This window comes from Physeter macrocephalus, chromosome 6, assembly GCF_002837175.3.
Source record: "Physeter macrocephalus isolate SW-GA chromosome 6, ASM283717v5, whole genome shotgun sequence".
NCBI classification, from domain to species: Eukaryota; Metazoa; Chordata; class Mammalia; order Artiodactyla; family Physeteridae; genus Physeter; species Physeter macrocephalus.
Window position 1 is genome coordinate 78,795,044 of NC_041219.1, and position 24,094 is coordinate 78,819,137.

Here is a 24,094-nt window from a genome sequence, read left to right on the forward strand (position 1 = left end):
CTGAGTAGAGTTCCCTGTGCTGTACGGTAGGTTCTTATTAGTTATCTATTTTATATATAGTAGTGTGTATATGTCAATCCCAGTCTCCCAATTTATACCCACCCCCCGCCCATAAAGCTTTAAATTTCTTTTGGTTCACTTTTTGAAAGATAAGGGGACAACTGTTGAGGTCTTGTTAGATTTGAAGGCAAGTATTAAATTATACCTCTGTTTCTTCTTTTGCCAAATCAGCTTTAATTCCAAGAAAGTGAAAGGCAACACAAGCGAAGAAATTATCCAGCTTTACTAATCGATCTTTCATTGTTGCTAGTATTATAATGAAAGCTCCAACTAAAGTCGTAGGCATTTTAAAATGATGTGTAGAATAATGGAAAAATTTCCTCACTAACCATGTGGAGAGTTTATAAATGTCTTGAGGGTAGCTTTTCATTATTCACTTAGAACTGATGGGGAACTCAGAAACTTCTTTATGTTGTGGTGACTCCGTTTAGTATGCTGGAAAGATATAAGAAAGAAGTGAGAAAAAGTGTGCTTCAGAGAGCCTGCACCTGAATAAAACCACCTATTGTTCACTTTAAAAATTCAGTGTGCAGGCTCACTCTCCTTGGTGCTGGAAACAGAAATGAACAAGGCAAGCCCTTTCCACAAAGCCTCAGTCTGCTGAGGGGAGAAAGACATAAGTAAATCAGCATGATATGGTGCAAAAAGGACTTGGGAAACACAGATGAGAAAACAGCTGTGCCTGGAGGAATGCTGGTGAGGGGCAGGCTGCTGAGAAGCAGCAGAATTGGGCTTGAAGGAGGAGTGGGAGGTGCTGGTGGTCCAGAATAGACAGGAACAGGGAGGTAGGGAAGAGGAGCGCGTCTAGGCTGAGAGCAGGTGTGAGAAGTAGAAACAAGAGGGTAGCTGCCATGTTTAGGGGTTTTCTGGCCTCATAATAGAGGCCAGAAGGGCTAGTGAAATGAGCGTGGGAGTAGAAGGATAGGCTTAAAAAGAAAATGTAAGCTAAGGATAAATTGCAATGGGTTTGTGTGCCTAAGCTGTATTTTTTCCCCTGAAAACAATGGAGACTTTTTTAAAAAGATTTTTAAAAGTCTGAATAAATTTAATAATCCTCATAGAAAATCAAGAAAATGCAGCAAAGCGTAGAGAATACAAAATCACTCATAGTTCCACCACCCAGAGAAAAATGCTTTGATATCTAACATTCCAGCTTGTTTTTCTCAGCTGATATTTTAAAAATATATATGTCAGTAGCATAATGTATGGTCATTCTGCATCCTGTTTTGTAGGATTAAACATAGGTATTTTCCCATGTTATTTCAAACTTTCCATAAGCTTAATACTATCTGGCCTAAGAGGCATTTAATTAAAGCATGGAAGTGACATGATTATACATCTGTGGGTTTTAGAAAAATGACTCAGATGAAAGGAAAAACAGATGGAGCAGGGAACGTGGTTAGTAAGCAACTGCCATAGTCCAGGTGTGAAAGGAAGAGGTCCTGCACGAAGCAGAGGGTTAGGACAAGGGAGAGAGATTTCTGAGAACTGCGTGACTGGATGTAGGGAATGAGTCATGTTCAACTCCTAGCTTGGATGAAGTGGCAGGCGGTGTACCGTTTACTGAACTACAAGAGAATAGAAAGAACAACATATTTGGGGGGCAAAAAAATTAATTGGATTTAGACATAATGAATTTAAAGGACTTGTGGGATGTCCAGGTAAAGATACCTAAAACAAAAATGGAATATTCCGGAGACATTATGGGTTATTGGTTAAGGATGAAAGCTTTAGAATTAAGAGATGAGTTCCAATCCCAGCCCCATTACTTCCCAGCTATGTGATCTCAGACACGGCACTTTAGTATAACTCTGCAGGCCTTGGTTGAGATGACAGACAAGAAGGAAAGTGATTGTGTTTGGAATGAGGGGAGGGAGTAGAGTTGCTGATTAGGTTACTTTTATGCTACTCAGTTTATGGCACCTGCAAGACATCCATTTGGAGATGTTAATTAGGCAGATGAAATACGGATCTGGAGCTCAGGAAAGAGGGTAGGAATGTAAAAGGATGTACATAAGCATGTGAATTTTTTTTTTTTTTTTTTCTGCAGTACGCGGGCCTCTCACTGTTGTGGCCTCTCCCGTTGCGGAGCACAGGCTCCGGACGCGCAGGCTCAGCGGCCATGGCTCACGGGCCCAGCCGCTCCGCAGCATGTGGGATCTTCCCGGACCGGGGCACGAACCCGTGTCCCCTGCTTCGTCAGGCGGACTCTCAACCACTGCGCCACCCGGGAAGCCCCTCAGTTCTATTTTAAACTAAGGTGCTCCCTTACAGGATGCACAGAGATAAGTTTGCATGCCTCATGCCATGTGAGGCACTCACTAATGTGTACAAAGTTTTAACTCTGGGGAATCATCACCAGAAATATTTATGTGACCTTATTACTTTGATATTCTGCCTAGGCTTGGGATAGTTTAATTCAGTTATTGATTGTGAGTATATATTACATTTTCTTGGTGTCTGATCTTTAATTTCTGCTAAACCCAAAGGACAGTTTAGTCTAATGTATACTAAATTGGGTGTAAGAAGAGCAAAGTTCTTCTCTCTTTGCTGTCACTTCCTGTCTGATCTTGTGCAAGAAACCAAATTGTCCTTCTCAGTGCAGGCTCTTTCTCCTTCCTCCCCACCCTCTCTTAAAAGGATGTAATTTAAACCTTCAGATTGAAAGTTCTCACTTGCCTCTTCTCCTCTTTCGAATTGGATGAACAGTGTAGAGAACATAGATTCGAAAACTATTGGTGCTGGTCACAATTAGGCTTGGATTTTGCTCCCAAAGCTTCCTGAAGGATCATGTTAAAGCACCAGACTGTTAATGCTTGTGACACTATATTATGCACCAGGGAAAGGAATAATGCCTGCATGTCATAGCGGGCGTTCTCTTTTTCTTGTAATGTGAACCTGGTGATAAATTTCTTCCTGATTACAGCTCTTCCCTGAGACCACCTGACCTTGCTTATGGCATTATTGCATGATCTTAATAGAACACAAAATCTGTGTTTTGTTCCCTTACCTTCTCATTTTCTTGTTCCCCAGATCCAGGAGGAGTTCTCTTAGTTAAAAGGTGGTAGCAGAGTACGAACTTTGTCTTCACAGACCTGCATTGAATCCTAGCTTAGTCACTTACTAGCTGTGTGACTTTGGGCAGGTTACCCAGCCTCACTAGGACACAGCTTCCTCGACTATAAAATGAGGGGATAACGCTACCTGCTTCACGGGAGTATTAAGAGGGTTACATTAGATAATTCATGTGAAGAACGTAGAATAGTGCCAATAAATAGTGGGAGTTGCCCCTGTCACTCACCTTGTGATAACTTCCCTTGATTACCTTGCTCTTTAGTATACTGAGAAAGAATACTGGAATGAAGGTGGCTAACACAAAATTAAAGATTTTAAGTTGTGGTTTGAGATGATAGTGTAATTATGTGACATTTAAATATCATTGTGATCTAATTTTTAATTATCACCTGGAACCACACTGAAGATTTTGATGTCTGTAAATACATTAAAAAATGACATATCAAAATGTTGATGCATCTCATGAATTGTGGTACAAAATCAAGTGTTTATTTCCTAAGTTGACTCATCTTGCTATGAGAGAATGGACTTTAGGGAATGCAGAGACACATACCTATACAAAACCACATCTTCCTTCTGCATGGTAGAATACAATTAACTGATGACAGATTTGGATAGAAATTCCCCACGAGCAAGAAACATCCATTCTGGTCCTATAAAACATGATAATTTCTATAGATATTATTTTAAATATAACATGGAATATGTTATAAATATACATATGGAAAAGGCTATAAAAACTTTTAGTAGTTTTGATTCAGTGTTTTTAGGGGAAAAAAAAATCTTCCTGCTTAAAATGAAATCACATGAGAACATGTATTGAAGAGTTATAAAGCATAGTATCAATATCGGATTCCTTTTTAAACAGTTTAAGATTCTGCCCTTAAAGCATCTTGCAGGAAACAGTTGCTCATTGGCATTTGTGAAATTCTTTTCAAAATATCTACTCCCCTGCTTGGGGTTTTGAGGCATGTGCAGGGCGTATGGCACTAAGATTCTGAAGAGTGAATTGCTGGCTCCACACAAGCATTTTCTGCCTATCCAGTTAATGAACTCTTGAGAGCTGCTCTTTGTCCCTGCTCCCGCCATATGGAAGAGTCATGCCAAAAGGTCTGAAAAGACCTTCAGGAGCTGGTGACATCTGCAAGGAAGGAGGCAGAACTGACACTGCAACACTTCATGTGCCACAGTGGGTACAGTGACTAATAACTAGGCTGACCCTAACCCAAGTGAAAATGGAGCAGATCTCTACAGAAAGATTCTCAGAGGTGTAAAGGTACACAGTAATAGCCTAGGAATGCATTAAGCAGAGAGGAGCAGGGGAAAATAAATTGTATAGTCTATTAGTGTAAGAGGAGTGTATCTTACTTTTTCAGTTCTGATGGTTTAGGTGTACTCTAGTGTATTTTCGTTTGAGGCAATACTCTGAGAATCAGCTTTCAATGTAGTATATATTTGCAGGTAAAAAAAGAAAGAAAACCAGTCCCTTTATTTTGTAGCAGAATATCAAAAGTAAGATACTTTTTAAATAGCATATTTATAATTATTTTGAAAAGTCAAGCCTGTGTATTCAATTCCAAAAGAATCAAATGGGATTACTCATCAAATCAATATTGTGTAACCATTATTGTTTTCCAAAGAATCACAAAAATAAATGCCTTCTTAGTAAAAAAAATATCAGGCTACAGCCCCAACGTACCAGCAGCTTTAAAACTACTTTGTGCATTATTTTTTTTTTTTTTTTTTTTTTGTGGTATGCAGGCCTCCCTCTGTTGTGGCCTCTCCCGTTGCGGAGCACAGGCTCCGGCCATGGCTCACGGGCCCAGCCGCTCCGCGGCATGTGGGATCCTCCCAGACCGGGGCGCGAACCCGGTTCCCCTCCATCGGCAGGCGGACGCGCAACCACTGCGCCACCAGGGAAGCCCATACTTTGTGCATTATTTAAGCATAAGTCTGATAGAGTAATTGAGCCCTGTACATGCAGGGAGATCATATATTTCTCCCTAAATGTACTTATAGGTAAGTTTCAGAAACTAAACTAATTTTTTAAAATTTGGAAACCATCATATTATTACATCAAATATGAGTGAATTTTTTATATACCTGATAATTATTACTAAATGCTAAAAAGTCTGCTTTAAATAAAATTTATGTTGGAAAAATAATCAGTATATAAATTTAAATGCACATTCCATTTTTAAGTGGATAGTTGGTATTTTGTTAGTCTGTTCACTTGTAGGCACTTAATACAGTCTTGTTTTTTGTTGCAAAGAAGGGTTAGAGTGAGAGCCAACTATTTACTGAAGAGTTACTTAAAAATCACTCACTTATGTGAATAAAATCTGATTCATTTGGGTTCTGTGTGACCTTGGGCAAGTTTCCTGGCCTCTTTGAGGCTTGGATTTTTTTTTTATTTAAGCTCTGGAATTTTGTTTTGTTGTGTGTGTATACTACCTATAAAATAGGAATAATAATGGCACCCATTTTATAGACTTGTTGTAAGGACCAGTCAATCTGTGTAAAATACTTTTAACAGTCTGGCATATAACAAGCAATGAGTGAATAATTGTTAGCTGTTCTTATTATGGTGATGCTATTATTGTTGTGATTAACCTAAAGAAAGGCTCCATGAGTCTGTGATGTCCTCACTTCCACCACAAAATCCCTAGTAACTTTTCACAAACCTTATATGTGAGTGATTAAACCATATGTCAGCAAGTTTACTTTGTGTTGACTTTGGCAAGGTCAGGGACCTAATGTTAGAAGACCATCTGTGTGGAAGGAATATAGCTTTTACTAATAACTGCTGGCATACCCTTGGATTTTGCAAAATATGACCAGGATACCTACAATTTGCCACGTTCAGCTAAAGTATAATTTGCGGTCAGCAAAAAGATTGTTTCTTAGGAGCTTCCTTTTTAAGATCTCGTAGGATATGGAAGACCTCAGGGGTGACTTCATTGCATAGCAATAATAGACATTATGACTTGTTTAATGAATTCTCTGACTTACAAAAGATGTATTATTTTATCATGGCACAAATTCTGCTGGATTGTTTTCTTTAAAGATATTAGCTAGAACTAGAATTAGAATATACAAAAGAGTATAGTGGGTCAAAAAGATATCTCCACTATTAGAATAAAATGAAGGGCTTGAAAAGAATGAACTACTAATACTAATAACAACTTGGATGTGTCTCAAATGCATTTTGATAAAGCAAGACTCAAAAGGCACATGCTGTGTGATTCCATTTACATGACATTCTGGAACAAGCAAGATCAACAATTACTAGGAGCTGGTGGTGGAAGAGGAGTGGAGTTGACTGCAGAGACCTAAGAAAAGTTTCGATAGAAATGTTCTGTATCTTGATTGTGGTGGTGGTGACATGATTGTAACCATTTGTCAAAACTCCTAGAACTATTCACCAAAAGGGTGAATTTTACTAATTGTAAATTTCATTTCAGTAAATCTGGCTTAAAAAACCAAAACAAATAGCTGTAGTGTTGGTGCAGGTCAGTATTTCCTGTGAGTGTGTAGAACAGCGTATCACTTTTTCTGAAATGTTGATAGAGTTCTTATGTATTTACTTATTACACTTAACTACATCTTTGAAAGTCACATTTTTAGTTCATTAAGTATTTTACTTTCTTCTCTATAAATAGTGATTGTCTAAAAATTTCTTGAAAGTTTATCAGTCTCATGGAATGTACTGCATATGTTTCTTAGTATTTAAGTTTTTTATATTAATCAGGGTGCTAAAAATAACACCAATATTACTCGAACTGGCTTAAACAATAAGGAAGTTTATTGGCTTCATCTCTGTGGTTATGGGATGGCTGCTATATTATAGCACTCAAGACTGCATGTACCCTCACTTACGTGGAGCAGCAAAGAGAGATCTCTTTTTCCATGGTTCTTCCTTTAAGAGTAGGGAGCCTCCTTTTCCAAAGCTGCCAGTGCATATTCCCTCCTGTCTCACTGGCCCCTGAACCTATCGCTGTATACTCCTGATTGTGACAGCATTCAGGGCTCCCCTTTTGATCTGTGGATAAGGTCAGTTTCCCCAAAGGAAAGGCTACATAGTAGTGGGGTAGACACACTAACCAAATCTGGATACCATTAAGAGATAGCGGGGAAGGGATGCCAGGTAGGCAAGCAACAATGCTAGTACTTTACTCTGAGTTTAAGTTAAACCAAAACTTTGACTAATTATGGAATTTGACTACTACATAGTTGTTGTTTTTTGAAATATTTATTTGGCTGCACCGGGTCTTAGTTGTGGCTCTCGGGATCTTCGTTGCTACATGCGGGATCTTTTAGTTGCAGCATGTGGGCTCTTAATTGTGGCATGAGGGATCTAGTTCCCTAACCAGGGATCAAACCTGGGCCCTCTGCAATGAGATCGAGGAGTCTTAACCAATGGACCACCAGGGAAGTCCCGATTACTACATAGTTCTTATTTCAGTGTTTCTGAGACCACAAATTATTTAAGCGTATTATGTTACTTTACCCTAAAGACTTCACATAAAAATACCTCAGTTCTGTAAGAAGCAACATGGTAACTTACCACGTTAGAACATATATTGCATATAAAGCATAAAATAGATGTCATATGTGTTTAACACAATGAAGCATTTATACAACTTAATAGCATTTTATACATAGTTTAAAATGTAGCATTTACACAAATCAGACACTGGTTTGGGGGCTTCCTGGTGGCGCAGTGGTTGAGAGTCCGCCTGCCGATGCAGGGGACACGGGTTTGTGCCCCGGTCCGGGAAGATCCCACATGCCGCAGAGCGGCTGGGCCTGTGAGCCATGGCCGCTGAGCCTGCGCGTCCGGAGCCTGTGCTCCCCAACGGGAGAGGCCAAAACAGTGACAGACCCGCGTACTGCAAAAAAAAAAAAAAGTACACTTTGGTCTGCTTTGGTACTATAGTTTTTACTAAACTCTTATTATATTTCATACTCTCCTAGAATGAGACAAGTATTTCAGCAAAGTAACTAGGTAGAAACAACTCTGGATGGTACACAGAGTCTGGATTTTATCCTGTCAGTGAGAAGAGGACTATTGAAGAATTTTGGTTTTTCCTATGGGAATTAGGATTAGGTGAGCAGAGCAGAGTTTTTGTTTTGTTTTGTTTTTTAATTTTATTTATTTATTTTTTGGCTGCATTGGGTCTTCGTTGCTGCGCGCAGGCTTTCTCTAGTTGTGGCGAGCAGGGGCTACTCTTCGTTAAGGAGTACAGGCTCTAGGCATACTTGCTTCAGTAGTTGTGGCTTGGAGGCTCTAGAGCGCAGGCTCAGTAGTTGTGGTGCACAGGCTTAGTTGCTCCTCAGCACGTGGGATCTTCCTGGACCAGGGATCGACCCTGTGTCCCCTGCATTGGCAGGCGGATTCTTAACCACTGCTGTGCCACCAGGGAAGTCCCCAGAACAGAGTTTTAGAAAAATTCCTCATACAATAGTATTCAAGGTGGGTTAGAGCCAAAAAAAATAATGGAATCAGTTAATTGGGCAACTATTGATTGGCCTGGGCTTGAGATAAGGTATGAGCAAAACAGGGTGGCAGTGATGAGAGCTTAAAAGATGGATGCTAAAGGCAAAATGCCATGAATAGGAGTTGATGACTGGCTGGATTTTGTGGTAGGGAACTAAGCTTAAAGTAATTTAAGTCAGCTAACTGGAAAGGGATGGAACCGTTGCTAGGATGGTAAGGTTGGAGGGTGGTGGTAGGATGGAGATTTTACAGAAATGATGAGTTTGGTCTTAGATTGACAACATGTCAAAGTGGTAACAAATGTCCAGCAATAGTTAGTCATGTGAGACTACTTCTCATTCATTCATTCAGTGATATTTTATTGAGTGCCAGTGTTTTATGGAAGCACTGCAGTAGATACAAGAGATGGAGCAGTTAACAAGGAAAAAATGTCACTATCCTCATGGCACTAGCAAGGTTATACAAAGATATTTAAGAGTTAAGTAAATATAAACTGAAGAAATATTAAAGTCTAGATTTAATTAAAAATAATGGAGGAAGGTGGGTGCGAGCATAGGTGAAAGAAGATTAACAATAAGTTGATGTTGGATCTTGGTGATGGACACATGGGGGTTTGTTTTACTATTTTCTTTACTTTTATATATGGTTGAAATTTTCCATAATAAAAAGTTTTTTTAAGGTAAAAAGTTCTGTGCATAGAGCTAATAATAATTAAACAAGATCTTTGAGAGAGTGATAAAAACATGTCCAAAGAGTAGCCTGAGAGAGGTAGGGGGAAAATGAGGAAAGTAAAGCGTCTGGGAAGTAAAAAAGATAAAAGATGTTTCAAGGAAAAGGTGGAAGATAGTGTTAATTGATACAGAGATCGAAGAAGTTATCATAGATTAAATCTAGCAGATTTCTAATTTTGTTCATTTCTGGTTGGATGTTCCTTGATGACTGAAAGGAATTGGGTACCTGAGAAGCTTAAGAAAACTTTTGATGAAACCATTTTTTTAAATCAATTTTTTAAACACTTTATTTATTTATTTGCTTGTTTTTGGCTGCATTGGGTCTTCGTTGCTACAAGCGGGCTTTCTCTAGTTGCGGTGAGTGAGGGCTACTCTTCATTGCGGTGCCCGGGCTTCTCATTGTGGTGGCTTCTCTAGTTGCAGAGCACAGGCTCTAGGTGCACGGGCTTCAGTAGTTGTGACACGCGGGCTCAGTAGTTGCGGCTCGCGGGCTCTAGAGAGCAGGCTCAGTAGTTGTGGCACACGGGCTTAGTTCTGTGGCATGTGGGATCTTCCCGGACCACGGCTCGAACCCGTGTCCCCTGCACTGGCAGTCGGATTCTTAACCACTGTGCCACCAGGGAAGTCCTTAATGAAACCATTTGATAATATTTATTACTTGAGAAATACTGTCCAAGCTTTATTTCCTGATATGTGAATATCTGTTCTGTTTTCAGGAGACTAATGAGCAAAAACTTCACAAAATAGCCAATGAACTTTTGCTTACAGAAAGAGCTTACGTCAGCCGACTTGACCTCTTAGATCAGGTACTATTTTCCCTTTCAGTATTTTATTTTTTGGCATTATACATCATTTTAACTTAGTAATTTAAGTGTTTTAGAAACTGCAAGGAGGACCTAGCCATTTTGGGCAAGTGAAAGCTACTTCCTCAAGGAGATCTCTAACATTTTCAGCGCTGTCAGTGAATTCATTAGGTATAAAGGTTTCATAATTCATAAAAAACAGATTGAAGGACTCTGTATGAGTCGCAAAATGCCTTTATTTGTGTTTCTCAATCCTAAACACTACTCTGTTTCTTGCCCACTTATTGTGATCCTGAAGTCGGTGTTAGTAAATAGGAGATTCTGATGTTGACATGAATACATCACTGATTCTTGTCTCACTTGCTGTTGTGAATGATCTGAATTGCTGCAGTCATAGGGCCAGAAGGAATTTTGAGAGTTCACTTGTTTGGCCTTGCATAAAACGTTAAAAACAGTGCCAGGTGTAAATGTTTGTTGAATATGTGAATAACATTTTGTACTTTCATCATGGTAGATGCTTGTGAATCATCTCAAATATACATTTGCAAAGAAAGTTTTAAAATGCATCATTAAGAACAACTGTTAAACACGATGGCCTCTTAATCCTGTTTCAGTGATAAAAGATCAAGATAACTGGTAGATTGTGTGCTAATACAGACCTCTCTTATTAAAAGATAAAATTGCCAACTTTGAGTAAATTAGTTGCAAGAAGATGTCCTGCCATTGCAGTTGGAAAAATGGAACTTCGTGGGAGCAGGCCATCCTGGGCACACCTCTTTATCAGTTCCTAGAGTAGACTACATGCCTGTTAGGGTGAGCCTTAAGGGGCCGGATTAAGACTTGTCTCAGAGATAATGTGTTTGTGACTCAAATACTCACTTTCCAAAGAATTTCACCATAAGTCAATCAATTCATGTTGGTTTGTGCCTTTGAAACAATGTTTCTCCTCATGGAGATTACAGACCTGAAACTTTTAGGTATTCCCATAGTGGAAATGTGGTTTTTTCTCTTACCAAGTTGCACTTTTTTTTATTCTTTCTTTGTTTTTTTGTTTCAGCCATATTATCTTGTCAGCTACTGTTGCTGACCTTTTAGAATTTAGTCTTAATTACTAAAATATCCTATTGGAGTCTCTAAGGACATAATTTTGTATTCTTTTTGCCTCTCAAGAAAATGCAATGGAGGTGAATTTAGAAAATAAACAACCATCTGGACATTATGAAAGAACAGACCTCCTTCTGCCTACATTTAAAAGAATGGCAATTAAGAGGTATAGTAGCCCTACTGGAGTAGAGCTAAGACTGCAAAACTTTTTTTTACTGTCTTTAAGATACCTGTTATTATGTCCAAGAGAAGATCTTTTTATCCTCATTTCTGAGTTTTAAGTTACCATGCATTATTATTTACTAAAGCAGGAAAACATGTGAGAACTGAAATACTCTTTTGTTCATGCATTGACCATGTATTTTTTAAGCACCTTTTCTACTGTGAGAAGTAAATCACAATGTTCTACCTCCCCAAGGAGTGTACAGTTTAAATAGAGAAAATGAGATACATGCCAACAAAATATAATACAGGGCAATATGTAATATGTGCCATAGAAGTCATTCAAAATATAAAGAGGAGTGGAAAATACCACAGTTATTATGCATCTATATAGGTTTCCATCTTTTAACTCTACCTATGGATAGGAAGGGTAAATCCTGTTACCCTCAACTGGAAATTCTCTGGAAAAGAAAAGATTAACATCCCACAGATAGAGGCATAGCCTAGGTTAGAGTCAAAGCTTCCTAATTCTAATTCCTGATTCTTCTTAAAGCATATACTCACTCCTACATTTCAAAAATGATTGATTTCTTGAATCACGAACTTTGCCATTTATTCAACAAAAAGTTACTAAGAGCCCACTATGTGCCTTAGCACCGTGCTAGATGGTTAACCAATAAATTTGAAGTAATGTTTGCATTAATTCTCTTATTCAGGTATTTTATTGCAAACTACTGGAAGAAGCAAATCGAGGCTCATTTCCAGCAGAGATGGTGAATAAAATCTTTTCTAATATTTCATCAATAAATGCCTTCCATAGTAAATTCCTATTACCAGAGCTGGAGAAAAGAATGCAAGAATGGTAAGAGGCATAGATAGCAAATAATATATCTAAGGCAGTCATACTAGAAGCTGTGTTATTCAGCTGTTAAATTGAAATAATAATGCTACACAGAGCTGTAAACAAACATTTACGCAAAGATTTTATGTTAAAAAAAAAAAGATTTTACGTTAAAGATCACTGAAAGACCTTTGTGGTACATTTTTGTCTTTAGTTGAAAAAGGTTTCATCTCTCCTTTCCAAACTATAGTTTGATTAGTGGAGATATGATATTAAGGGTAATCTGGAGCTTCAAGAATTCCAAGAGTAAAGCATCTCTGTTTACTATGTCATCCCTAAACTCCCTGTAAAGAGGTGCTTTTTCGCTCTCTATCAATCTCACAGCAAAGTGGATCTGACAAAGCACAGGGTACGTGTAGAAAGTGATTACTTCATTTGGAGTCCTGTTAATTCACTCATTCTATAAGAAATCTTAACAACTGTTTCTATGTTTTATACAGGGAAACTACCCCTAGAATTGGTGACATCCTTCAGAAATTGGCCCCATTCCTTAAGATGTATGGAGAATACGTGAAGGGATTTGATAACGCAATGGAATTGGTTAAAAACATGACAGAGCGTATTCCCCAGTTCAAATCAATAATTGAAGAAATTCAGGTAATAGGACTCTTGTTCAAGGCTATAATTACTTCTTCTGTACAAATCATAAGGTCTTCTAGATCTAAAATTTAGATTGAGAGATTTGAGACACCTGGCCAAATTCCATTCTGGTCTGAATTATGCAGAAATCATCTCTGCAAAGTTAAAATATTCATTGAGCACATGCAATATACTGAACAGTGAATTCTCCATTTGCTTTTGAGGCAAGGAGAGTCTGGCTTTATCAGGGTCCACATTAATTTACAAAGTAAGTTCCCATTCAGCTCTGTGTCTCTCTTGCTTGCTTTCAGAGGTTGAGATGTTGGAATGACTATAAATGAATATAAAGGATGATTGCTATAAACCCTGACATTTTAGAAACATAATTACAGTTGACCTTTGAACAACATAAGGGTTATGGGTGCTGATCCCCCATGTGTTTGAAAATCCCAGTATAACTTTACTGTCAGCCCTCCATATCTGTGGTTATGCATCATGGATTCAACCCACCATGGCTTATGTAGTACTGTAGTACATGTTTACTGAGAAAAAAAAATGTGCATATAAGTTGACCTGTGCAGTTCAAACCCATGTTCAAGGATCAACTGTATTCTCTTCTATTTCATTCTGAGGGGTTTTTTTGGTCATTTTATATAGGTGTCCTGACTTTTAAAATTTCATCAAACCTGGATAATACATTTTAATAATATCATAGTAATTTCTGTTTGATTCTCTAGTCAAAACTGTTAATCATTTCTTCTTTGCTGAAGTTTAAATATTGAAAAGGAATTCTTTAGATCACATAAGTTATTTGGGTGGAGATTCTTTTGCTCCTTGACTGCCTTCTTTTGTGTTACATAAATATATATATATATTTATTTTTTATAAATGTATTTATTTTATTTATTTATTTTTGGCTGCATTGGGTCTTTGTTGCTGCGCACGGGCTTTCTCTAGTTGCGGCGAGTGGGAGCTACTCTTCGTTGAGGTGTGTGGGCTTCTCATTGTGGTGGCTTCTCTTGTTGCAGAGCACGGGCTCTAGGCGTGCAGGCTTCAGTAGTTGTGGTGTATGGGCTTAGTTACTCTGCGGCATGTGGCATCTTCCCGGACCAGGGCTCAAACCCGTGTCCTCTGCATTGGCAGGCAGATTCTTAACCACTGTGCCACCAGGGAAGCCCTGGACATTTTAGGTAACCTATTTTGTGGGAACTCTAGATTTGGATTTTCCCTACTGAGAGTGGCTGTGGTTACTTTTGTTTTTTTGTTTGTTTGTTTATTAACTTGCTTAGACTAAATCTATGAACTTTATCTCTCCTCTGGTATGCAGCCACTAATGTCTCTATTCAGTTTTTTGTTGAATATTCTTGTGTTTGTATGTGATCTTGGATTTATAGGGGTTGCCCCTGTATCTGTGTAGGTTAAAGATCAAACAGGTATTAAACACAGGTGCTTAACTACCTACATCCAGTTAGCTTCTCTCCTCTGCTGATGGCCCTATAATTGTGTGTGGAGGGGCACACACTTATTTAAAGATCAGGCCATTTCCAAGTCCTTGTGGCCCTTTCGCATCTCCTATCTGTATCTTCTGTCTGCATCTCCACAACCTCAGATGGCCAGGAGGTTGCTGGCTTGGGCTCTCTTCTGTCTCTGCTGGTTATTCACACAGCCTCAGCCAAGGAAATGATTATCTGACCACAACACAGCTTCAGGCTATTAAAGTCATTGGTCTTCCCCACTTGCCCACCTCAGAGACCATCACTTCCACTGACAGTGTTGCTGGGCATATGGTTCACCGCTCTAAATCAGATGAGCCCTCTTCAACTTCAGCAGAGAAACTGCCACTCCTCACAGCCTGCCCCACCCTTGCAGAATCTTCACATTGACTGAGCTGGGGGAGGAAGAGGTACAGCCCCAGGCCAGAATACCACAGCTTCTTACTGTTCTTACCCAAAGTTCAGCAGTTTTTAAAAGAAACACTTTTCTGATTGTTTTGTGCCTTTGGTCAATTTCCAAAGTGCTGAAATGGTTGTTGTTGTTAAAATCAATTTTATCCAGCTTTAAAGTTGCTTTTTATTTTTTTTTAATTGGAATATAGTTGCTTTACAACATTGTATTAGTTTGTACTGTGCAGCAAAGTGAATCAGCTATATGTATAAATATATATCCCCTCTTTTTTGGATTTCCTTCCCGTTTAGGTCACCACGGAGCATTGAGTAGAGTTCCCAGTGCTATAGTAGGTTCTCATTATGAAGTTGCTTTTTAAAGGGAGGATTTTACCAGTCTCCTCACTCAGCCATAGCCAAAAGTCTTGCTCTTCTTCCCCTTCACTCCTTTTTTGGAACATCTCTTTTCTCTCATGATTAAGCACTCATCTACCTTTCTGAACACTGGCTCCTTCTTTGGTTCTTTCGCTAACCTCTTTTGCTAATATTGAAATGTGGGCAGAATACAAGGTTTTTGCCCTTCATAGTCTTCTTTCTCTCCACACTCTCAATGACGTCATAGTTTCCCAAGCCTTTAACCATCATGTCATACAGATGCTTATAGGGTCATTATTTCTAGTGTATTCCTCTACCCCTGAATTCCAGTTACAAAATGCTGAGTGCTGGCTACACAATTCTGTATGAACATCTTGTTGTCAATACAAAGTCAACATGTTCCATTCCTGTCTTCAGCTACAAACATTTTTTTCCACTTGACCTTTTGTGCCTTGCATAGAGTAGCTTGTGGTTATGTGATTGGATTTATCACATAGCACCAATATTCTTTTATTCACCAGAATTTGACCACTTGGCTTTATTTTTATTTTTATTTTTTTTTTGCGATACGCGGGCCTCTCACTGTTGTGGCCTCTCCCGTTGCGGAGCACAGGCTCCGGACGCGCAGGCTCAGCGGCCATGGGTCACGGGCGCAGCCCCTCCGCGGCATGTGGGATCTTCCCGGACCGGGGCACGAACCCGTGTCCCCTGCATCGGCAGGTGAACTCGCAACCACTGAGCCACCAGGGAAGCCCCAGCTTTATCTTTGATTTGTCACTTTTCCTCATTCTCTGTATGTGTTCATTTGCCTGTTAGATAATATTTTCAAGGGACTTAGCATGGAGCTGGTTGCATAGTAAGTGCTCACTACACGATGATGGTCATTATCGTTGTTTCATCAAATATTAAAACTATCTCAGCAATGTCTGTCTTCTCCATATTATGTGGAAAGGATGGAGTTGTGAAAGGAATGGTAGATTGAGAATCAACTAACCTACTTTAGGATTCTAGTCTGCCACTTAGAGCCACTTGACCTTAGAAAACTCCCCTAACTTTTCTGAGCCAGTTTCTTCATGTAAAAATTTGGGGATCAGTAATATTTTCCTGGAGATATATATGCATGTGTGTATATATATACCATAGGCTTGCTGGAGAAAATCAAATGCAATAACTAAACTTATAATATTAATATCTTGGGCTTCCCTGGTGGTGCAGTGGTTGGGAGTCCGCCTGCCGATGCAGGGGACACGGGTTCGTGCCCCGGTCTGGGAAGATCCCACATGCCGCGGAGCAGCTAGGCCCGTGAGCCATGGCCGCTGAGCCTGTGCATCCGGAGCCTGCGCTCCACAACGGGAGAGGCCACAACAGTGAGAGGCCCGCGTACCACAAAAAAAAAAAAAAAAAAATTAATATCTTACACTTTATTAAGGAAAGCCATTAACCCTCAGCTTCCATGCTAATTTCAGGCTCTTTTTACTTTTCTCCTGGTCTACAATAACTTCCAAACTAGTTCCCCAACATCTGCCTAAAGCCACTTTGCTGTAGGTTAATCTTAATAGCTGTCATACCTAATGATATCACTCCCCTGCATGAAAACCTGCATTAGATGAAGTAAATCTAAACCCAGCTTGACATTATTGCTCCAGATTACCTTTTCTTCCTCATCCCCTACTTCCCTATAAATATCTTATTTCTGAGCAGAACTCAACTGCCCCCTTTCACTAAACATGCTTCATGCCCCACTGTCTTGGGCCTGTTCTCCAAGGTCCCTCTTCTGCACTTACCCCTGGTATTCCTCATTTCCCTGCCCAAAGCCTGACCTCACCTGAGTTCATGTGTAAATATTGCATTCTCTATGAAGCTTTTAGTTTCTTGTTTGCTTTGAATGCAAACGTCATGTCTTAATACAACATTTTTTACCCTGCAGTGCCCTGATCATGGTCATCAATAAATATAGTAAGGGAGCTTCTGCTTTGTTTAATATGAACAGGAACACATCTTATTTTTCAAGTAATCTTTTTTCTCTCCTTCCATGTTGACAGCTTACTGAAAGCATGTTCTATAGACTCAGTTTTGCCCTAAGCAAAGGAGATCTGTTTAGAGTTTGATTTCTAATAGAAAAGAATGCCATGACCTAATGAAAAATTAAAATTTTCTTATCTTGTCACTTTTCTACATGTGGAGTCTTTTTTAAGTTCAAAGGAAATGACATTTATGGTGGCCTTATTATGAAATAGTTTCTGCTGAGTCCAGAGTCATTTAATGCAGTGTTACTTAGTGAACCTCATTAAATAGATGCTTCTTTTGAAAATCTCTGGAGTATGGTTTAATAATGTGACCTGACAAACCCTTGTAGTGACCAGTGGAAGTGGATGCCATCAATCCGGAAATTTCTTGCTTAAAATTCTGCTTGATTTTTCTTTGTGTTCTTAACACTAGATTGGTGGTCCTCAAACTTTAATGGAAGAATTGGAGGTGTTTTTATGCATATGCCCAGGCTGTGGACTCAAAATTGTGGTTTCATAGATTGCGATGGGGTTCAGAATTTCCATTTTTAATAGCATCCCAGGTATATCTAATGCAGGTGATGCACAGACCACACTTTGTAGGGAAATGCAGCCCTTAATGAAAATTCTATGTTACGTTGAATTTTTTTAGACGGGCTAACCTAATTTTTAAATCTTTTTTTAAAAACCTTTCTCGTTACAGAAACAGAAGATCTGTGGGAGCTTGACTTTGCAGCATCACATGCTAGAACCTGTTCAGCGGATTCCCCGGTATGAGATGCTCCTTAAGGACTACCTAAGGAAATTGCCCCCTGGTTCTCCGGACTGGAATGATGCTAAAAGTAAATACAACACCCCCCCACCCCGCCCCGCCCCTGCTTTCCATTATGGGATAATTTAGTGGCCATGTAGGCTTGGGATTTCAAAGTGAGATAGGTCTCATACCCAACTTAGTAAAATATTGGTGCCAGAAAATAACCTCACTGGAAATTGTCATCAGCATCTCAATTAGGCAGCACTTTTGAGCCCAAATCATAGGCTTGGAGCAATGCAAATCACATTTCTCCTGCTGTTTCACGTTAATCATTAACTCTGAAATATAAAACTATAGTCTTAGAGACGTCTGGAATAGCAATATACAGTTACCTTCTCACAGGAAGAATACCACCATTCAGAATTACTAGTGCTGCTGGTTAATTAGGTAGGTTGATACATACCAAGAAAACTAAGATGCCATTTACTATGTAAAAACAGCCTAAGCAAAGTGATATCTCTCTACCTTTCTCTACTCTTAGAAGAGACAATGGTGCTGTTTAGTGTCAGTTAACATTTTCCCTGAGAAAACTTTATTCCTACTCTACTCCTGTACTACTTTTTTCTTTTATGAAAAAATAAAAAATCTTTTATTTTTTCATTAGATCATAATGGAAGACTTTTTAGGGCTTAAGAGTTTCAATAAGGGCTTCCCTGGTGGCGCAGTGGTTGAGAATCCGCCTGCCGATGCAGGGGACACGGGTTCGTGCCCCAGTCCGGGAAGATCCCACATGCCGCGGAGCGGCTGGGCCCGTGAGCCATGGCCACTGAGCCTGTGCGTCCGGAGCCTGTGCTCCACAACGGGAGAGGCCACAACAGTGAGAGGCCCGCGTACCACAAAAAAAACAAAAAACAAACAAAAAAAAAAAAGAGTTTCAATAAGAATTTTGTTTTCTTGTGTACTTAAAAAAAAAATCAGTTAACTGTGAAGAGAAAATTTAACTTGGGTTAGTAATCAACATGTACAAACAATACTGGTGTACAATCTTAAAGCATTGCTACTATCTCTAATAATTTTTTGTCTGCTGTTATTATAAGTGAACCTTGTTGAGAGATGAACACAAAACACAATCTTTGGTCTTAGAGACTAGGTCTTTTTCTGAACATAGGCTATCTGTGATGTTTCTCCCACCATCCAAGTGAGTTGGTGACCACAGGAACTTCTCATCTCCCCTTTCTTCCTCTAAAGTTTAGAATTATCCTAACTTGTCTTCTTCCACTTTCCACTTCATCCCCACTTTCCACACACCTGGCCTGAGTGCTTGGTTTTAGTAGTGGTAGGATTGGAGGTTGGATCACCATTGCTACTTCTCAAACTAGTCTCTTGGGCGGTGACCCCAGCCCATCTTAATTTGTCTCCCTCTACCTTGGATCCTATGTGGAATGCAAAGAATTGCCAAAATCAGGATAGTTCTCTAAAATATAAATAAAAATTCTGCTTCTTCTATACTCAAAAGACTTTGACTCCTGCTAAGGTAGCTATGTCAAAAATGAGAGAGTCAGCAACATAATAGGGTATTTTATTACTCTTTTTGGTTTCCCATTACTACTTACAATAAAATTCTAAGGAAATCACGGAAGTACTTTTAGAGACCTAAAAGTAGAGGGGAAAGCAACAAAAGTGCATTTTGTTCAGCAGCAGAACGAAGAAGACAGAAAAGTTGGTTCAGAATAATGAGGTTGTTGTGGTAACAGGATTAACCCAACCAGTATTCATAAGATAGGAAAGAAAGGAAGAGAGCAGGACATGATGTAGGATTGAGAACAGTCCCTCAGGTTAATCCAGCAGGAAGTCTCAGCTTTCACGTCTCTTCACCAGTAGTCCCGAAGCTCCTACCTTGCCCATATCAGAGTTCCCATTCCCATCTCTCGCTACCACCTGCCCTAGCAACAGAACCCTCCATCAACATTGGCATCAGAAAATTCCCTTTCGCCTAGACTAGAAACGTGAGTGTGTTTTCCCAAGGAAAACTGATTATGCTTGGTGGTTAATTTGCTCATAAAACTAGTGAAATACTTACTACTGCTGAAATGTTGTAGACCTTTTGAGTCAGAAGACTTAGGTTCTAATGTAGCCCTTCAGTATCATAATTTGTGACCTTAGCCAAGTCGCATCACTCTCTACTTCTTTCATCTGCCAAATGAAGCTAATATACTTTCCATTCAAGGTTGCATAAGAATGAATTGACCTAATGTATATGAAAGCCCCTGACAAAGTTCCTTGAACCAAGCTAGTGTCAGGGTGTTTGTTATTTTGAAGGTCCCTTATCGATTAAATGTACCTGAGAGCCTACTCACCGTATATGACTTTTAATGAGGAAATACCCTTCAAGTTCCAAATAATCTGCTTACAAATGAACTTTTGAAAGTATCCAGCTTGTAAATGCAAATTGCCCCCTGCTTTTATCGTGTATCTTTGGTCTCAGATTTCTTCTTATTGTACTGTATATTATTCAGCTATCTAGTAACATAGTAAGGACAAGATGTATTTACTTTTCTCTTTTTCCATTTAGAATCACTTGAAATTATATCTACAGCAGCAAGTCATTCTAATAGTGCAATAAGAAAAATGGTAAGTGGTTTCCAGAGGAAATGGGAATATTCTAGTTAGATAACTGCCAATAATATAGTCTGATATTATCTACAGGTTTGGACCCAAATGAATTGATACAAGTGAACAAAAAAGATCGTTTATAAAATGTTTAGTGTTATCCCTGTTCTCCCAGGTTTTAATTTGATCATAACTGACATACTTTATACCAAAATTTATGCTTAGTTGCAATCCCTTCTGAATTATGTCTATTTTAGCTAAGGTCATTGATTAAAGGAACTAAGGTGAAACCTTAGTTTATATATGATCTTGCTGTGTTTTGTTTTAATTTCCTAGGAGAACCTAAAGAAACTCTTAGAGATTTATGAAATGTTGGGAGAAGAAGAAGACATTGTAAATCCTTCAAATGAACTAATAAAAGAAGGACAGATCCTCAAACTAGCTGCTCGGAACACATCGGCACAAGAACGCTACCTTTTCTTAGTGAGTTTTGTAGTATGAGCAAAGTCACATAAGAATAACCCATAAACATTGTTATATGCATCTTGGAAAAGTAGGATGCTTGCTTGCTCTCACCAAAACAATTATATCTAACCTGGTTTAGTCAGTACTGTCAGGATTCCACATCAGGGAATGTCCTTAGTAACTGAAACTTGTTCTTTCAAGGACACAAATCTTTTTTTGAAGTATTTTTCTATAATTTTTCTGTGTACTTACCATGTATAATTTACTTCAGTAACACGTAGTGAAGATGATTTAACCTTTCCATGATGATCGTAGCCATCAGTGTATATGTGGGGACCACTATTTTTAATTCTTCTAGTTGAAGAAATATGTAGACAAAGTTGTAAAACTTGTGCCTCAAATATCTATGTAAAAGTACATGCGTTTGCTACATAGTTCCTTTTCACTGCAATCCATCTCCATCCCTTCCTTAACTTCTGGGAAATGACAGTTAGTCTAGAACTTATCGAAAATATTGGAGCTCTCCCTGCGGCATCCAGGCCATTATATTTTAGTCTCTGTTAATTCCAGTTCCTTTCTATATCTAATGATATGATAATAATCATAATAGCTAACAATGAGTAACAATAAGCTAACATTGAGTAATAGCTCAGTAAATGTTAGCTATTACTATGATTGTTATTATAGGCAAAGAAACAGACACATTGGTAAATAGGCTGCCCGGTAACTGGCACATGACACATTCTCAGGATGTTATTCACATCTGACTTTTCTGCGGCAAGGCAGTCATCTCACCAGCCTTAGTATGAGTTGTTGGGGGCTTAGAGGTTTCTGCTGTCTGGTTACAGCTTCCTTTGAAAGGAATATTTACAGGAACTAATTGTCATGCAGAAGGGTGTTCAGTATCTCTCTTGAAGCGTTTCTACTTCAAGTTTGTATGACTCAAGAAAATTGAAAACATGTCCACACAAAATTTATACATGAATGTTCATAGCAAAAGTATTCATTATAGCCAAAAAGTGGAAACAAACTAAATGTCCATCAATTGATGAATGGATAAACAAAATGTGGTATAACCATGCACTGGAATACTATATGGCAGTAAAAAGGAATAAAATACTGATACATGCTACTTGGGTGAACTTTGAAAACGTTGTGTAAAGTGAAAGAAGCCATTCACAAAAAGCCACACTGTGTGATATGATTCCATTTATATGAAATGTCTAGAATAGGCAAATGCATAGAGGAAGGAAGTAAGTAGTGGTAGCCTAGGGCTGGTGGGGAGGAGGAAATGGATACAGGATTTCCATTTAGAGTCATGAAATGTTCTAAAATTAGATAGTAGTGATGGCTGCACAATTTACAACTATATAAAAACCATGAATTATACATTTTAAAAGGGTATATGAATTATATCTCAGTAACTTAAAAAATTTACAGATATTTTACAAATTAATTATAAAAAAATCTTCACTGGAGCTCAACAGAAGAACTTCACCTTTCAGAAGTTTTACAGAGACCTAAATGTAAATCAGGGACATGTGATGTCATGTTAGGGTCCAGAGGGCTGTTTATTTTGAAATGTAGGTTTTGTTCTTCAAATATGGTGAGGCCAACACATCAGGAGATGATTGCCATTGAAAAGATAATTATACTCGCAGTTTCCAAAAGGAGGGGGCATGCCACACTGTGGAAGAGCTACATGAGAAAGCACCAGAGTTGGTCAGAAGGCAGAGAAAGCAAGCAGCAAATGTGGGCAAGAGCCTGTACTGTGGTTTCTGCGAGAAGGAATAGGCAAGGCAGAGAAAACCAGCTTAGAATTTGCTAGTTTAAATAATTTCATCAGGCTCTGGCACACAGGGACTGTTGCCCGGTACCTAGCCTTAGGGTTCTTTACGGAAGGGGAATACTGACCCAGAGTGTAAGCGCTCAGTAGAGGAGGTGCTTGGGGTGTGAGTTCCGGATCTGTTGGTTTCCATATGAAAGTCATGCTTGCAGGTGAGTCACTCACTGTCTCAAAGAATTGAGTAGTCCTGAGAGGGGGCAGTCCTCCAGTGTCAGCAAGGCCCCAAGATGTCAGAGCATCAAATATCCAGATTAAAAAGACATGCTTAATATACTGTTCTGGGCAAAATGCCTGGGAGTCAGTGTCTTCCCTTCGTCTTTACCTGTAGGTGCTTAGGTAATTTTCCTTTCCCCTCTTCAACATCAGTGTTACAGTTTCTGTAGTTAAACTTTCAGCTCTGTGTCTAACCAATGGCCTTGGTTTAATTTTCACATTTGAGAATTATTCTGGAAATAGTTTTGGATTGAATAGCTTAATTCAGAGCCAAATTAAACAGCTATTTGGAGGACAGATGGCAAAGAGCCTTGGGGGAATACAACAGTAGTGACTTTGAGAAAAGTACCCATCTTGTTCCAGTTATTATAAGCTATCAAACACATCATGTCATTGCCTTCCAGGAGAATGGAGTCATACAGCAGAAATTTTAGGAAAGCCTTATTCAACTTTTGAAGACCATCTTAGAAGCAGTTCTTGTAGTGTTCATTCTTTCAGTCCTTCCCCTCTTGTACTGTACTTGTCACAGAATCTCTTCTCTCCCCAGCACACATTTATTCCCATGGAGCATCTTTTTTTTCTTATATGTAGAAACTTCAGAAGTACCTTTTATTTTTTCTCCTTTTTCTCTAGAAGTAAAATGAGTGCTAGTTTTCTATTTCCTGTTCTGGGGATATTACCCTTGTAAATCTGAAAAACCAAGTTATATTTAGAATTTGATTTCAGCTTTCAAATGATCATCATGTGTTTGCATATTTGCCTCCACATCATGCTTTTTATGTTATGTAGGGTACTCTGTTGAGTAAGTAAATAACCACACCTGACATCTGAAAGTTAAAAAAAAAAATCACTGAATTATCCCATAGAATGATAGGAGGTTTTATTCTTGGCTCTTTGGAGTTCTAGTCCTTATTTCCTTATACCTTTTGACAGAGTTATATATATTTTTTTCTCTTGACTTATTTAAACTTTGAATACAGGCCTGGCACTGGAAATTTTCTCCAACAATGTATTTTTACCTTCTAAA

At 38.8% G+C, this 24,094-nt stretch overlaps 1 protein-coding gene across 15 annotated transcripts in view; it reads left to right on the forward strand.

The window, feature by feature from the left end:
* Positions 1-24,094, forward strand: part of FGD4 (FYVE, RhoGEF and PH domain containing 4) — a 209,972-nt gene that overhangs the window by 157,045 nt on the left and 28,833 nt on the right. For 14 of the 15 annotated variants that reach the window (XM_055085558.1, XM_055085555.1, XM_055085553.1 and 11 more), the window contains 6 exons: positions 10,083-10,172; positions 12,152-12,297; positions 12,777-12,933; positions 17,883-18,021; positions 20,506-20,564; positions 20,880-21,026. In XM_055085558.1, the coding sequence (XP_054941533.1) occupies positions 10,083-10,172; positions 12,152-12,297; positions 12,777-12,933; positions 17,883-18,021; positions 20,506-20,564; positions 20,880-21,026 (738 nt within the window). The remainder of the gene's footprint in view (positions 1-10,082; positions 10,173-12,151; positions 12,298-12,776; positions 12,934-17,882; positions 18,022-20,505; positions 20,565-20,879; positions 21,027-24,094) is intronic. The other variant, XM_055085556.1, reaches the window with a different exon arrangement.